General features: G+C 38.0%; 1 protein-coding gene across 3 annotated transcripts in view; it reads right to left on the bottom strand.

The window, feature by feature from the left end:
• PRKCZ (protein kinase C zeta) overlaps positions 1-17,159 on the bottom strand; it is a 43,507-nt gene that overhangs the window by 24,362 nt on the left and 1,986 nt on the right. The window contains exons 3-5 of one of the 3 annotated variants that reach the window (XM_061450438.1): positions 14,271-14,392; positions 11,741-11,830; positions 11,284-11,334 (exon numbers count right to left, since the gene is read on the bottom strand). In XM_061450438.1, the coding sequence (XP_061306422.1) occupies positions 11,284-11,334; positions 11,741-11,830; positions 14,271-14,392 (263 nt within the window). Of the gene's footprint in view, positions 1-7,620; positions 7,827-7,987; positions 8,384-11,283; positions 11,335-11,740; positions 11,831-14,270; positions 14,393-17,159 lie in introns of those variants that run through there. The other 2 variants (XM_061450440.1, XM_061450439.1) reach the window with 2 other exon arrangements.

The following is a 17,159-nucleotide window of genomic DNA, read 5'->3' on the forward strand; positions in this document are numbered from 1 at the left end:
GCTGTGCATCTACATGACTAACAGTAATGCACAATAAACCTTGTAAATATACTTTTTTTTTTCAGATACATTCCCTAGGGTTGGGTTTTTTTCCCATCTTTAAAAAAATACTGTAGAAAAAAACCTTACGGGAAAATTACACAAAAATCTTTAAGTGAGGCTACAAATGGATGAGCAATTTGTCCACTGTTCTGCGTTCATTCCAAATTAACTCATCTACAGAAGATACTCCCCCAATTCAATCGTGACCTCTGCAGAACTTCACAGGAAGGATATGAACTTTGCCTTTGAAAACGTAACTTAAAGCAGGCAGAAACAGAAGAAGGCACAGACATTCTTCAACTGACAATGTCCTTCCCCAGCACTGGAGAAGAGAAATAATTTAGACCAGCCCAACCTGCCCCCAAGCCCAAAATACTTTTTTCCATCTGTAAGTTTATAAATGCTTGTATCTCCCAGAATATGTAACAGAAATAATCTGTCATGTGAAGACTGTGGTTCACACCAATGAATGGCAGCAAGATACCCACCAAAAAATTATGTCCTCTGCATTTGAATTTACAAATGCCGAAGTCTGCTTTTACGTGATCAAACTATAATGAAATCTTTTACTATACTAAGTGCAGCTATTAATTGCTATTGTTGCACATCACTTCTCAGAGACTAATGCAACTTGTTTACAGGCCAATTCCATTGCCTGCCAGCTGCATAGCATGAGAATGCCCAGGTTTTGTTTTGTTCTTTTAATGTTTTGCTGAGCATACAAGTGAGCATTCTTTCAAAACCAACTCATGAATTACAAGTAAGACATTGATATCAGTATTTTAGATAGAATCTGAATTAGATGAAAATATAACATAAAAATAGTTACAAATAAAGACAGAATAAATTTTGTGCAAGTCAATTCAAAAGAACTTCAATAGTATGTTCTTTCACAGAGTTGCTATTTAATATGTTCCAAATAGTTAACTATTAAATTGAAATAATAAAAGCACTGTTTTCTGAAGCATCTAACATACAGATCTTGTACGGGATCTTAATCTGTCCTCTTCATTATGAAATAGCTGCTATGTACCATTGCCATTCCTTTTCAGATGTTAGGAAAGCATATCCTTAACAATACATATATTAACCGCTTTCACCTCACTTCAGTTATTAAAAGGGTCAAAAGGTAGCTTTTATTTTTAAATTGAATTTAAAACCGATTAGCAATTGGTAAACCGTATCTCCATTCTTCTTTTCTTTTGCAAGACACTAAATTTAACTACCAAGTCAGATCAACATTTATGAAAACTAGATCAAGCACAATTAAAACAGCAATAATAACAAAGGAAGTTCACTACATATAGCATCAGCAGGTAACTAACAAGGAAATAAAGCTGTATGTCATAGAACTGTAATATCCACCCAGCATTTATTGTGACACAGCTAAAACACTGTTTAAATATCCTATTTCCCCACTGACTTTGAAGGGGGTCAACCAACTTCCACTTCAGGACTACAAAGTGGAAAACCTGTCCTCCATACACACAGTTTTCTCATACATAATCTCTTGGTTGCTCATATTCATATCCTTCTGTTCAAATGGCTCCATGCCACTGCAAGGTGATGAAGGCAATGTTACCAAGACAGATAAAATCTGGTACTAAACTAGGATATTAATAGGAATCTCCCAGTCACCTGGTGGAGAAATTGCAGCAAGTCCGGTTGATCCACTTCCACACTGAATTCTAGAACATGAACTGTGAAGTCTTAAAACAGTTCATAGAATCATAGAATAGTTAGGGTTGGAAAGGACCTTAAGATCATCTAGTTCCAAACCCCTGCTGTGGGCAGGGACACCTTACGCTAAATCATATCACCCAAGGCCTCGTCCAACCTGGTCTTGAACACTGCCAGGGATGGACCATTCACAACTTCCCTGGGCAACCTATTTCAGTGCCTCACCACCCTAACAGGAAAGAATTTCCTTCTTATAACCAATCTAAACTTCCCCTGTTTTAAGTTTTAACCTATTACCCCTTGTCCTATCACCACAGCCTCTAATGAACAGTCCCTCCCCAGCGTCCCTATAGGTCTCCTTTAGATACTGGAAGGCTGCTATGAGGTCTCCACGCAGCCTTCTCTTCTCCAGGCTGAACAGCCCCAACTTCCTCAGCCTGTCTTCATACAGGAGGTGCTCCAGTCCCCTGATCACCCTTGTGGCCCTTCTCTGGACTTGTTCCAACAGTTCCATGTCCTTTTTATGTTGAGGACACCAGAACCGCACACAATACTCCAGGTGAGGTCTCACAAGAGCAGAGTAGAGGGGCAGGATCACCTCCTTCAACCTGCTGGTCACGCTTCTTTTGATGCGGCCCAGGATACGGTTGGCTTTCTGGGCTGCAAGCGCACACTGCTGGCTCATGTTCATTTTCTCATCAACCAACACCCCCAAGTCCTTCTCCACAGGGCTGCTCTGAATCTCTTCTCTGCCCAACCTGTAGCTGTGCCTGGGATTGCTCCGACCCAGGTGTAGGACCTTGCACTTGGCATGGTTAAACTTCATGAGGTTGGCATCAGCCCACAGGTTAGGAGGGACCTTAAAGATCATCTAGTTACCAACCCCAAGCCAAGACAATCACAGGATTTTTTTTTTTTTACTTGCGAGACTAAACATTTAACTAATCATTAAAAACTGTTAAGCACACAAATCAGTGACTAACAGCCCAGAGTTTACTCAGATTATTACCTAGTCAAAGCAAAACCATTTGTCAATTAGTTGATAGTTGTTTGCCCAAGGGTTTATTTGTCTTAAGTCCAAAAGCTACAACAATCCGCTGACCTGTATCAGGGTCTACAGAAGTTTGTAGCATACACTTTGGAACTTAAATTTTCTTTGGAAAGAGGGTAATTATTTTGGAATAATCACCAAAGCATTATAGAATTACAGGACAAATTAAGAGAATTGAGTATTATTTTACTACCATTATTTAAAAATCCTTCTTAATCAAACCCCCCAAGAATCTAAGATGGCAGATATATAGGAAAAAAGTATAGTTCCAAATATTTTCAAGTGGCTGAAGGTATTGACATGGATTAGTGGTGGGGCTGGCAGTCCTGGGCTACCAGTTGACTTCAGGGTCTTTTCCAAGCTAGTTGATTCTGATTCTATAGTGCTCACAACACATTTCATTACTTCACAAGCTTTTTTCTTACTACTTGCTAAAGAAAGAACTCAACATATTTTCTGTGCAAGGGTCATGGCTTTTCTATAAAGATCCTAATTTTGCAGCTCAGATCATAACTCTTTTGGATTTTTTTTCTTTTACCTGAAATTTACCAGACATATTTGAAAATAAGATCACAAAGAACAGTGTTACTCGAGAAATCCTAGCTAAATCCAGTTACTGGATGCTATTCCAGAAGTGATGTTTCAAGAGGATCCTTGTGCATGTCAGTGCTCTCAACCTGCTGTACATCCTCGACTGCATCTCTTGTGTGCATTCTTGCAAGGCTGTCCCAACTACAGGATAAAATGATGCCGTGTTTGTTGCTCTAATTTGAAAGAAAATGTTGTAAAAAGGGACTGTAGACAATTGGTGGTGGATCCATACACTTCTGAAAGTGACAAACATTTTTGTTTAGGAACGAAAAGAGTTCATATTTTCCCCTTCTCTAACTACACAATATTAAGCTTTACAGCCTTTCATGATGTGTGGCTGGCTCCTCTTTACGAAACCACAGTGCAATACAAACCCAAGCTTGTATTGCTTTGTTAACAGAAATCCAAACATCTTTTGATGACTGCATTATATATTCTCCCAAAATAAAAATAACTTTCATTAAAAGATTTACTACAATGAAAAAATCATTTAACGTTCTATTAGTATGAATTAAGATCTGCACTAAGAAGTTTTTAATCAAGCTGAAAGAGTACTGAACCAGTACTTATTTAAATAATTTCATTCTTTAATTTACCTTAGTATTGAAGTAGATTGAAATGAAGTTCTGAATATTTAAACAATCTGTAGCAAAATACCTTCAGCAGGAGATGAAACATTTCTTTAGTATTAAACTCCATTTAGGCAGCAGAGACCCTGCAGCAGCGCTAACTCTCCAGATCTGTCACACTCCAGTTTTAACACATCTGTATCTCATTCTGCTTTGTTTTAGAAGGAAAGTAAACTGAAATGAAATGCAATATTCATTCTTATTATGTCCCAATTTGAGTTCTACAAGTTGTGCTCTATTTTCTATCATTCAATAAAACTAATTGAGGGAGTGTCCCACTTGTGCTTTTACTCCTTTCAAGCTTTCTCATATGCTATATATAGTAATTATACATTTCACAAGTATAACGTAAGAAGTAGAGTTTGCAGCAATATAAAGTATTACTAAACTGGACATTATTTAGTGAGAGTAGTTAAGTTAAAAAATATCTTATTTGTTTCAGGAGTTACTCAAACCTATTATATTCTGGATTTAATGATTATACACTAATTCTGATAGCAAACTGCATAAATCTTCCAGTTTAGTTAATTCTTTAATGATGGAGAGAATTTTTGTTTCCCAAGAGAGCAACCTTCCATCTTAGAGCCTCATCTGTTTATGATACAGACTTGTACCTGCCCTTTCATCTGGTCTGTTGATAGAAAGCTATAGTGCTTAATGAGTTAAAGAAAGCATGGTTAAATCTTTCAAATCAACAATGGTATCTGCCTTTTAGCTTTTGGAAGGGGGCTTTCAAATCACTCTAGAGGGAAGGAAGATAATTGTAGCAGAACTGCAAAGTTTACACACTGCTTCCCACCTAACCCCTTCAGATTTCCACCATGCTCTCCACCGTTTATGAGATCTGCCATGTAAAATTATTTGACAATAGCTATTTCTTCAAAGAAGTTGAAAGTTACACTGAGATAGCTTGTCTCACTGTTGTTAGAAATAACAACTGCACCTTAAAATTAATGGATCAGTTCCAATCCCAGATCTACTGTTTCAGGCCCTACAATATCAATTTTATCACTGCTTGCCTGAGGTTTTCCTTTCCTTGCAACCCCCGTGGGTAAGAACAGTTTTAATCAAAGTTGGAAATCTATAGAATAGAGTTCTGTGCCAGTCACAAGGCACCTGTGCCTGCTTTACCTAAATTATTGGAAGAAGCATATAGCAGCACTATTATTACAAGAAGCATGTTATTGTAAAAGTAAAGAGGACCAAACTAAAGTTTTGCCTTCAAATAGTTTCTGGTTTCCTTTTAAATACCTCCCCAGCTAATAATTCAAGGACAAGCAGTTAGAGATGCAGAAGTATTAGTAATGAAACTTCAGAATTACAGATGAGGCGCTTCCTGGTCAACATTGAGAATATCAGGTTTTGGTTTTCCCACTACCGAAATCACTACCTTCCCCCTGTGGTTTAAGGGCAGAACTGCACAGTCTGCTCAACACAACTCTTGCACTGACAGTGATGACTGGGACTCTCACATGCCTCTTCTGAAAACCTCCCTTTCAGCACGCCTGAAGTTAGCTGCTTTTTGCCTTTTCACTTCAGGAGATCTATTTACCAGCAAGTCATCAGTGGCTAGCCAGCTGCTATCACTAGTTAGCCTTACAAGACTTCATTCACTTCTGAAGCTCTCTCCATTTCAAATTAGCAGCACCTGAAATCTCCCACAAAATCTGGTTTCTCACACAGCAACTCAAAAATCCAGGAGATAAATGCTGAAGACCCATTTTCTGCCCTGCAGGCCTCTATTGCTATTTTTGTGCCTCAGTTAAATATTAAAAACCGTAACTTGCATAAAGCAACTCAGATTAAAAAGTATTATATGGAAACCCAAGTATCATATATAATTAACCTTGAACATATAATTTAAGAGGTTACACATTAAATAGCTCTTCCAAGCTACTGAAACAGGCAGACATTTAACAGGCTCACAGATTGTCCACTAATTCCAACCAATAACACAAAAAAGCTTCAGCACTTTCTTGCAAATTTAAGTTATCCCAAAAGCTTGTGCATCAAAAGAGGATTTACCAACTTATGAGATGTATGTGGAGAGGAAGTACAACAGATAGCACAGGAGGATGGAGCTAGACACTGCATTCAAGAGAAGTTTTCTAAACCTAGGTGGCATCTTTTCTGCATGATCATACTACATTCTGACCAACAGCTAATGGAGGGGTGTGGAAAAACCACCTCCAAACAACACAGGCTATTTTGTTATGAAACCTTAAAAACTCATCCAACCATTCCTTATTCCACTGTATTTTTTAGTTTATAGTTTACAAATTGTTACACAAATATCTACTAGGACATCCAGTATCCTAAAATAAGAGCAGATACCAAACCCCACAGCCAGATGCGTGCTTTGTAATTTCATGCCTCAATTATCAAAAAAGAAGCCCAGCACTTTATTCTTCATTGAATGTTTCGTAGCTAAGAAAAATGTTGACATTATTGCAGAATTTAAAAAAAATAATTATAAACAGAACAGACCTTTAGCTACAATTCTGGTGTCAGTAACTTGCACTGTCTCATAATCTGTATGTCTGTTTTTCAAATATGCCACATGTGAAGAAACATGATCCACAGTTAAGACAGAGGAAGGTATTTCAGGTACTCTTAAGAAACTATGACACAGCTATTTTCAATTTCTGAGCAACAATATATCTTAAACAGAAGAATTTTCCCCCTCTGTCAGTTCAATTACTAGAAACCAGGAGAGGGTTACTACCAGTTTCAAAATTGCCTAATTATCCAGTGCAATCCAATCTATGTCTGCAGAATAGTTTCTATGGTCGCAATAGTTCGTTTCTTCATTGGGGGATGAAATTGGTTCACGTGCTCTGAATAACCTAATCACTGCTGCCAGTACAGTAACAAATTAAGGGGGGGAAAAAACCTGCCCTATGAGCTAGAAAAATATTTACAGACCACACTGTTGTAGCAAGAAGCCTTCTGGAGCTATTTTAGAGAATCAGGCAGAACATAAAGCAAAATCAAGTATCCATACCTAGAGTAAAACTGCTCACAACAATAATTAGGTTAGTAAGATACCTTTACTCAACCCTATGATGACTTTTTAAGAAAGATGGCTTGCGGAAAAATGAAGCCTCAAACACCTAATGCTGAAACACTGGACAGATAAACAAAGAGTATAAGAGACATTAACAACACAGTGTAATCATTACCAAAAAATAAGGCAGCAAATCAGTCAGAAATATTAGATAAGAAAAAAACATTACTGTCATACTAATGCCATAAGTACTTATACATTAAAAACATTCGGTGAAATTAAAGGTTTCCTAGTCTTCATTTTTTTATTTAATGAAGGAGATAGCAAAAACAACCCTAAAATTTCTTAGCACTAGCTACCCAAATGCAAGACAAAATTTAACATTAAATACACACACCTATTTGTTCTGATATAAAAATGAAGTGTACTAGCACAGTTCCTAGTACTGTCAGAATAAACTAAGTAAACACTAATTCAAAACAAGTATTTCAGAATTAACACACCTCTATCTCAGACAATCCACTAAACACAATTCAACAAAAAGGCCCTGGAAAATGATGCTGCTAAAACGTTAATCTTTACATCAGCGATCTTACAATAAACAGGCCCTGCACACATACCGTCAGGGGTTTTTGGATACATTTCTTCCCTTAATTTCCAATATTAGCAGCAGCAGCAGCATCACTCACTCTTCTGCTCTTTTCCTCCTAAAATATATCCCCCAAGAGTCCTTTCAATGCAATTTTATCAGCATTTCTGAGAGGTCTCTCAGCCACATCCCTACACACGAGGAGCAGGAATCTCTGCATTTGTAACAATCTATGGCTGCAAAGGAGGGTGGTTGGCAAAGCAACTGTATCATAACCAGAATGCTGAGTTCTATTATCTACTGCACCACACGTACACACACACTGCATCAACGGCCTCGATTCATAGCAGCAATCACGATGATACATAAAATCTATAGAAAAAGCATGCATTACTCACTGGGGTTTATTCTTTAGCTTCTTCAGCATGTAATTCTTTATGCTTTACAACGTAGTAGGTATGAAATGAAACACTTTCCCCCTTTATTTCACGGATGCCTCTGTTTGAATGCCATTAGATACCAAGGACAATAGGCAGGATCAGCTCCAACATTAAGAGCAAATATTTAATGGAAGACTGGTTACCCCCGTCTCTCCCTTTCACATCTCTGCCTCATGTATCCAGGCACGGGTGGTACTGGCTCCCTTGAGAGGCTGTAGCTAGCAGCTGAGGCACAAACTAAAACATGGCATGGATGTCAAGGAGCTGATGTCACAAAACCAAGTATTTCTCTGCGAAAACCAGCAATTTCATTAAGGAAGTCTTCCAAATCAATTGGAATTGTTCAGCTGAACATGCTTCACTATACAATGCACTGAAGCAGCAGGAGTGATAAATCAGAGCAAGATCTGTCAGTGTAAGTAAGCTGAGACTACAATAACTTCTGAACTGCCAATCAGATCCCATGCTTTGTATCAGGCTATCAGGAAGGCATCGCTTATGAGCATGGAAAGGAAATAAAAACCTAAACAATTCCAAAAGCCTTAGTATCAATCCCAAAAGAATAGCTAATCTACTAAAAAAGTTAAAATATTTTTAAATGCAGAAGACTGGCCTAGAACTCTGCCATCTTTATCAGGACACACTGTGATCAACTACCACCTCCAGTCCAGCAGATGCTAGAAATACCCGGGAGAGGTCACAGTGTCTGGGGAGATACGCAAGATAGTTAAGAAACCCTGCCACCTCATCCACTGCCACCTGCGCCTGCAGGGATGGGTTAAGTGGCTGGCTGAAGGGAAAAGGGAAAGACATCATACCTTTAGACTGGAAGCTAGGTCTGGCATGAAAAAATAAAAGGTGCCAAAATTCAGGAGCAAAAGAACACAGAGACAACATGGATTCATATACTGGAGACTCCAAATTCAATCTTGCAAACAGCATCACATCAATATGAGTTCTTCAAGCACAAAAAGAACTTTTCTTAAGGCATTCAAATAGAATTGCAATATTAGTCACATGGATTAATTCTGTTAACAGATTACTTGCATTTATTTCAAGTTTTGCTGGCTGGTACAATCTCAAACCCACATCCATTTCACAAAAGCCCAGGCCAGCTAGCAACTGTATAATTAGATTTCAACATATATGTGGAACAGTCTGTATGTATTTCTGCACTCTGCTTCCAAAGCATCGTTGTTCTGAAGGAACTGGAAAGAAAACCCCACAATTCTCCAGAAGTTCACCACAAAAATATATTTGTAACTCAGAAGATCACATACTATTTGAAATAATCACTATGACCTAATAGAACAAGTGATATATTGCAAGCAAAATTGCTTATCAATTGAATACAGTTGTTGAAAAAATCCCATTTCAAACTGGCTGCAGTTCCATTATGAACCAGAAGTCCACACTTTGAGACTGCTAATTTAAGTAGAAGGCCATTTTGGGCAGAGCAACTACTTAATTGCATATCTGCCTCTGGAAATTACCCAAGGCAAATTCATCAGCTCTTTTATACGTAAACACAACGCTACAGAAAGGAACATATGGAACATTCTAATTTTTTAAGAGGATTTCCTATGAACTTAACTATGGCAATAAAGCCTCATTAAATAAATAAATAATTTGAAACATACCAAATATTTTCTGAACAAATGACAATATTTTAGACCTGTCAAAATAAATAATGCTTTAAATGAACTGTATCACCAATCTCAATAACACTTCCACACAGCCTGAAAGCAATGCAGATGTTTGTTGTACGCCTCTAGCTAACAAGCAACACCACTGCATGCATCAGTTTATGCTAAATTAGCATCAATACAATTTAATAGGCCTGTTGTAAACCAATTTGAAAATAGTTACAAGTAGGCCACACCACCAGATTTCCACACAGGCCCCTTGGATGCAGCAGCAATGTGCACTGAATTTATTCATTAAATTATGAGAAACCTGACCACAAATCATTCACCAAGCACATCCTACAAAACAGGCTTTTTAAGCCACCAAAGTATGATTCAACATGACCTGTAAAACCGCACAAGGAGAAATACCCCACAGACAGAAAAACCAGGTCACCCGAGCCACACTAATCTGTGTGGATCTGTAGTTCATCTTGTGGCTTTAAATACCTAACACGCCAACAAATTAACAAACTTTTGTACTAAAACATCTACACTTTTAATGAGATCATTAAATTGCAGTGAACTTTATTATGCCACATTACTTGCACAGATACCCTACTGAGCAACAGTCTTCTCTCTCCTCCACTTACATTTCTTGACAGTATTTCACATTAGTTTCTGTGTTGTCACAAATAAGCTTACTTGGGACTAGCACCAGTCTAGGTTTGTACAACACAAGCATTTCCTCCTTTGCCCCTTTCAACAGCTACAGGAATAGAAGCTAAGATAGAGGCAGCTGGTTCTTCCAAGTTCTTTGACTGGGAAAACACAGCCCAGATGAGCTCACTCCCTACAGTTTTCAGCCAACAAATCAGAAGAAAACAGAATAGGTTTTGGCATGCTGTGGAACAGCCCCAAATATTACAGCGATGGCAGACTTAGTTGCCCCATTCTTAGAAGCAGAATTAAGGAGTGGGGGCACCCCAAAGTTAGACACTGAAATAAATTCACTGTGAGACAGCTGTTTCACAGAAAACAGCCTGAAGACTTATGATGGGAGTATTAACACTTCCATTGAGCTTTGGCATCAAAATCTGCCTGGGAAGAGCACGACAAGCATTCTAAGGCTAGCTAATCCCTAAATTCAGCACTGTAATTCTCATAAAAGTCAAAAGCACACAAGACACTGAACTACCCAAGCATCCCAAAACATCATCACCAAAATGGGATTCGTATCAATCATGTACCCTTCCTTTGGAGATTTATCTACTTTTCACAGGGTTTTTTTAGAGATTAATAACCTTTTCATAAAAAAGGATGTATCTTTCTTCTCAATATACATTTATTTTCCCTACAAGAAATTAAAAGAAACACAAAAGAAAAGGACCACATTCTAATGTGCATCTAAATTCCTGATGTCTTTCCTCCCAATATACCAGCTACTGGAAACCAGTATTAAACATCAGAAACATTAAACCAGCACTATAATGCTGAGAAAACAAACATTTTACATTCTATTAAGAAACCACAAAAAAAAGTAACAGTAAATTACAAAAAACTTTGAAGACATTTCTTTGTATGACTGAAAAATATTAAACTAAAACTTGGTAACATTTTAGTACTCACTGTCTTCTCCTGGACAAGGCATGCCAGGTTTCTCTGGAATACTTGGGAAAACTGAAACAAAAAAAAATAGATTTTTAAGTTAACGTATTCTCAGTAATACTTATTCCTTGATTCTTAAATATATTTACACAAAGACAGTTTCAGGAAACCTTCAAACAATTCTGCATGAGAAATGACATAACCAAAATTTGGCTCCATAATGGCAAGATCTTGTGCTTGACTATAGCATTGCCAAACCTGTGCAGTTTAGAACCCCAGCCTGCCTCAAAGTCTACTGAACAGTTTCAGCTTGGGCTCCACACCCAAAAGAACACTTTCTTCTTACAGCATTAAATTCCAGTGCACCAGCTACATTAAGAATGTATTCAACAGGCAAAAGAGTTGTCCAATGTCATATTGAGAAGCATTTGTAATTACCAACAAATGCATACAGGTTCTTGAACTGTGGAATACTTGCCATGAATAATCAGCCCTTCATCTCTGTTCTGACAATACAAACGGAATGCTTCTTCTAGCTCCATCTGAGATGAGATGGTACATGGGTCACCTGAAAAAAAAGCAACACAGACAAACTTACGACTGAAGAATTAGAAAATTTCAGTTAGTAAGAAACACACCAGCCTCCAGGATTGCTCTTCTAGCAATCATTTGATATAAAACTGGTATTTTGATCAAAGCCAAAATATATCAACACTGGGTTTTTTTTTTCCTCTTCTACTTTTATGGAAACTGTGTAGCTAGAAATATACTGTGTTGACTTGCAAGGGGACAACAAAACAGAAAAGTGAATATACAGAGATTCTAGTTGAACCACTTGCCAGACTGACAGAAAGCAACCTACAATTAAGAAGTATCAAAAAAGATACAGGTGAAAGTTATGGATGGGACACAAATATGCCAACACACATAGAGACATAATTATTCTTAAATCACATATTACCAAATCCTATATGCCAGGAGATGACCTTTTCAAGGTATAAATCCTGATCAGTTTAAGTGAGGACATCTGAACTGAAAGATGATACCTCTTTGTAGGCACAAATACTGTTTTAACAGCCCATGATAGACTAGATCAGCATTCTCCAAACTTCTTTGGCAGCACACTCCATCACTAAATTTTTAGAGCACTGTCGTGGTTTAAACCCAGTCAGGTAATTCGTTCGCTCACTTCCCCCCCTTTCTTGCCCTCCCCCTGCTCTCGGAGGGACGGAGAGGAGAATCAAAAGAATGCAACTCCCACGGGTTGAGATAAGAACAGTTTAGTAACTAAGGTATAACACAAACCACTACTGCTACCACCAATGATAATAATGATAAAGGAAATAACAAGGGAAGAGAATACAACACCTCACCACCCGCTGACCGATAACTCGCCCCCCAAGCCCGACCAAGCTCCGACCGATACCTCCTCCAACCCTGCAGTCTCCCCAGCCCTTCCGGCTAACTCCCAGTTACATCCTGGGCATGACGTGCTGTGGTATGGAATAGCTCTTTGGTCAGTTTGGGTCAGGTGTCCTGTCTCTGCTTCCTCCTAGCTTCCCCTCCTCCCTGGCAGAGCATGAGGCTCACAAAGTCCTTGGCCAAACCAAAACATCGCTATTAGCTCTGTTCCCGAGCTGAAAGTCAAAACACTGCACTGCACCAGCTACCAAGGAGGAGAAACATGACTGCTACTGCTGAACCCAGGACAAGCACAAATCCTTACTATGCAAATTATGTGCATGATAAAAAAATACACAAATACAGAAATCTTTAAAGGAATAAATATTAAAAATTATTTTTCAATGGCACAAAGATGTACCTCAAAGTATTAAATATGAAAATATTTTAAAGAGCTATATGATTAAACTTGCTTCATAACTTTTGACAATCTAGGTTTAACATTGATATAATGAGTCAAAGGTCTAGTTCTAAGCTCAGTTTATTTCAATTTTAGTGGTGTCATAGCTAAAGAAAAAAAAAGATACCATAAAGATACACAGACCTGAACGGAAGAAGTGCATCCTTGGCTGTGCTTACCAGATCCTAATACTCATTACTGAATCCCAATCACCATTTATGCAAAGACTTAGTTGGCATTCAGTGAGCAAATTTTCACCTTCACTGACATCAATCAGGTGCTCTTGCATTACCTATTATCTCAACACATACTAGGGGTGAGGTTCATCATTAAAATAGTGGATGTAAACACATATTTCAAATACTTTTCTTGATAATTTTTAATCTTCTTGATTGACTTCTTGCCACACCCAATTCGATGGCCATTGCTTTCCATCTGTCCTGTGGCTGACAGGAGTTCATGCTTCCAAGTAGGAAGGAGAACTGTCAGCTCCATGATTTCCTTGTTGTCTGACTCTGCTCACATTATTAGTGCTACCTTGCAGGGTTATTTTGGTTAAAACTAGGTAATTAATCCACAAATCCACTTAAGCAGACACATGTAAACTCCTGTACATCACAATACACAGAAAGCGAGCAAATAAGCAAGGAGGTCACGCTACATCCCAGCAGCTTTGTGGAACACCCACCCTTCCTGCAGCATACCCTGCCCACCAAACGTGACTCATCAGCACCAAGTAAAGATTCATTTAATTATTTTTTTTTTTTTTTTAAGGCAAATTCTGACAGGGTAAAATCAAAGTGTTGTGGCCAAGAATTTGAAGTTAGGAATTTTGAGGGGTACAGCATTAGGCTCATGAAAATCTGAAATTAAAACTCTGTGTTCAGTACAGAAGTATGGTATAGTAAAATCAAAGTTTTACATAGCCTTTACTTCTACAGAAGTGAATTCAAGTGCTCCTGCCATCATTCATGTTTTGAGGCTCATTTCTCCAAACTCCCTGCTTTGTAAGACATACACTGGTATTTAGAAATGAAAAGTAACTCCACAGTATGAAACTTGTATAAACAAGTTTCCTCAATGCCCTTCTTAGTACCACAATGAAAAATAAACTCAAGAATGTTTAAGTAGTATTTCAATACAATACCTTCATCATCAATCCACTTGAGGGTAATTGGCTGTTCCTGCTGTAAATTACACATCTCATGTACTTCATCACAAAGTTCATCATAGCTCATTGATACATCCAAGTTTGTTATCAGGATGTCCCTGCACAAGATGAAAACATAAGCTTTTATCAGAAAATATCTGCATTAGCCTGCATATTCCAGTAATTCCACCTATGGATGCCAGGCTGCAAAATCATGCTACAGAACCAGCATTCCTCATATGAAATGACACACAGTACTGTTAAAGCAGGAGAAAGATTTAAAAAAATAAAATACAAAAAAAGATTTTGCAAAACAAAACCTGAGAATGCAAACTAAACCTTCTCCTATTTTCTATTTTACTATTTTAGAATATGTGCTATATTACATACTTTACCTACTTATATTTTTCAACCTGAAGCCTAAAGGTGCTACACTGAACTGAGGATCTTTGGCTCTACAGCTCACATTTTAAATTATACGCACAAAAACTTTTTATTTTGTCTTTGCTGAGAAAAATTATAAGAAACAAAGCTCTAACACAATCATTTAAGAACTATACTGAGGTTCAAATTCAGATTAAAAGCACTTCTACCTTTTCAAGTATATCTTTAATCTACAATTTGTAAACTTCTCAAAGAACAGCAACTTAATTCTGCATAATAATGGAAAAAGTAGTATGTATGCTAACTGCCAACTTGTATATCTTCATTACTGTACAATAGTGAGAGCCGTCAACTGAGGTTAAACTTAAGACTATATCCCCATCAAAAGAGTCATATTTTAAGCACTTATAAAAGTAAGAGATCAAACCAGTTCTCAAAGCAGTGTTTGAGACCTGGTGCAATGCCTTATGCCAAGAGAAGGCCACTAACAAATGCAGCTCAATTCATACGCTGCCACCTCAAACTAGTCACGAGACCGAGCAGCTATAGCTCTGTGGTAGCTCTGGACAATCATGCTTTTTCAAGTACATAAACACTACTCAAACACTAAAAATACGCAGTAAGACAATATTTTACTATGCACACTACAAATACCAATCAGCTTTTGCAAATGCAATCACTAATTATATTTATTCAAACTGTTATCTCCATGATGTCCATGTGCCTTTGAGATACACTGTGTTTAACCTTAATGCCTGTATAGTCACATTAGGCAATCGGGGCACAGATAAATCAAAGTCATTTGTCATTTAACACTATAGAATCTCACAGGACATTTTTTTTGTCAGGTATCTGAAACCAGATTCTACAGAGTAATCTGAAGAACTAATGACCATCAAGTTATGGACAAGCAGTTAAAGCAGGAGATTAATTGTATGAAACCAATTAAATGTGTCACCATTTAGAACCAAGGTAACAGAGCAAACCATACTGCATCACTACTCTATTTAAATAAAGTGATTTCAAGTAACCAGCTATAAATCAGATAAACTAAACTGAAATAATGAAATGAGAATTACGCAAGTTTACTGTCTTTTGCAATCTACTTAGGCAGTTATTTATACTATGCTATGTTAGGAACTCTGTCACACCCAGAAACATGAATACCTAAGATACTAGGACTCCAGACAGATTCAACATTCACATGGTTTAGAATTTCCTCATGCTTAAATTCTTAACCAGGATTTCAAAACGTATATTGTGCTATTACTTTAATATTTTAGCAGCTACCTGAATGAGCTTGTTCTTAATTCTGAAGTTGTCAAGCATCAATGATTTCCTGCAGTTCATCAAATTTGTTCAAGAGATGAGTACAGTAATTTAATGGAGATATTAAGATAATCTGTTATACAGGCTATAATACCAAAAATAATCAGCTCTTACTCGCAGAATTTGATCAGTAGAACAAACCCCAAAACTCAGTGACTTGGAACTCTTGTTTTGTAAATTGCCATATTACAGACTTCATAGCTAATGGAAATTACTAAGCATAGTGTTGGAGGAGAAACTACAGTAGTAGTAGTAGTTTCTCCTCTAGTAGTAGTAGTTTCTCCTCTACAATACTACAGTAGCAGTTTCTTGTAGAACATTATAATAATTACACATGAATTCTAATAGTGACACAAGTATTATCACCTACTCCAGTTCTGCACAGAAAAGTTCTACAAAATGATAGAATAGTTTGAGCTGGAAAAGACCTTAAGATCACCCGGTTCTAACCCCCCTGACATGGGCAGGGGCACTTCACACTACACCACGTTGTCCAAGGCTCTGTCCAGCCTGGCCTTGAACACTGCCAGGGATGAAGCATTTACCACTTCTTTGGACAGCCTGTGCCAGCACCTCACCACCCCCACAGTAAAGAACTTCTTCCTTATATCTAACCTGAATTTCCCTTGTTTCAGTTTGAACCCATTACCCCTTGTCCCTTTGCTAAAGTCCCTGATGAAGATTCCCTTGTCCAGCATCCCTGTAGCCCCCTTCAGACATTAGAAAGTGGCTCTGAGGTCTCTGCATAGCTTCTCTTCTCCAGGCTGAGAACCTGCCCCAACTTTCTCAGCCTGTTTTCATACAGGAGGTGCTTCAGCCCCCTATCATCCTCATGGCCTCCTCTGGACTTGCTCCAACAGCTCCATGTCCTTCTATGTTGAGGACACCAGAACTGCACACAGTGCTGCAAGTGGGGTCTCACAAGAGCAGAGTAGAGGGACAGGATCACCTCCTTTGACTTGCTAGTCACATTCATTTGATGCAGCACAGTATATAGTTGGCTTTCTGGGCTGCAACCTACTCTTTTCACTTTAGAGCAACACTACCTGCCAGCAAGCTACCCCAAATTGTTTACACAAAGTTCTACTTGTGTTTATAGCACCTTCCCTTACAGGGCTCAGCCCCTAATGCTGTTTCAGAGAAGCATGCATAACCATGCACCTCAGAGAAGTG

The sequence above is a fragment of the Pezoporus flaviventris genome, unplaced genomic scaffold, assembly GCF_033815535.1.
Source record: "Pezoporus flaviventris isolate CSIRO_AGI_PZ_B2104156 unplaced genomic scaffold, CSIRO_AGI_Pfla_v1 ptg000009l, whole genome shotgun sequence".
Classification (NCBI taxonomy): Eukaryota; Metazoa; Chordata; class Aves; order Psittaciformes; family Psittacidae; genus Pezoporus; species Pezoporus flaviventris.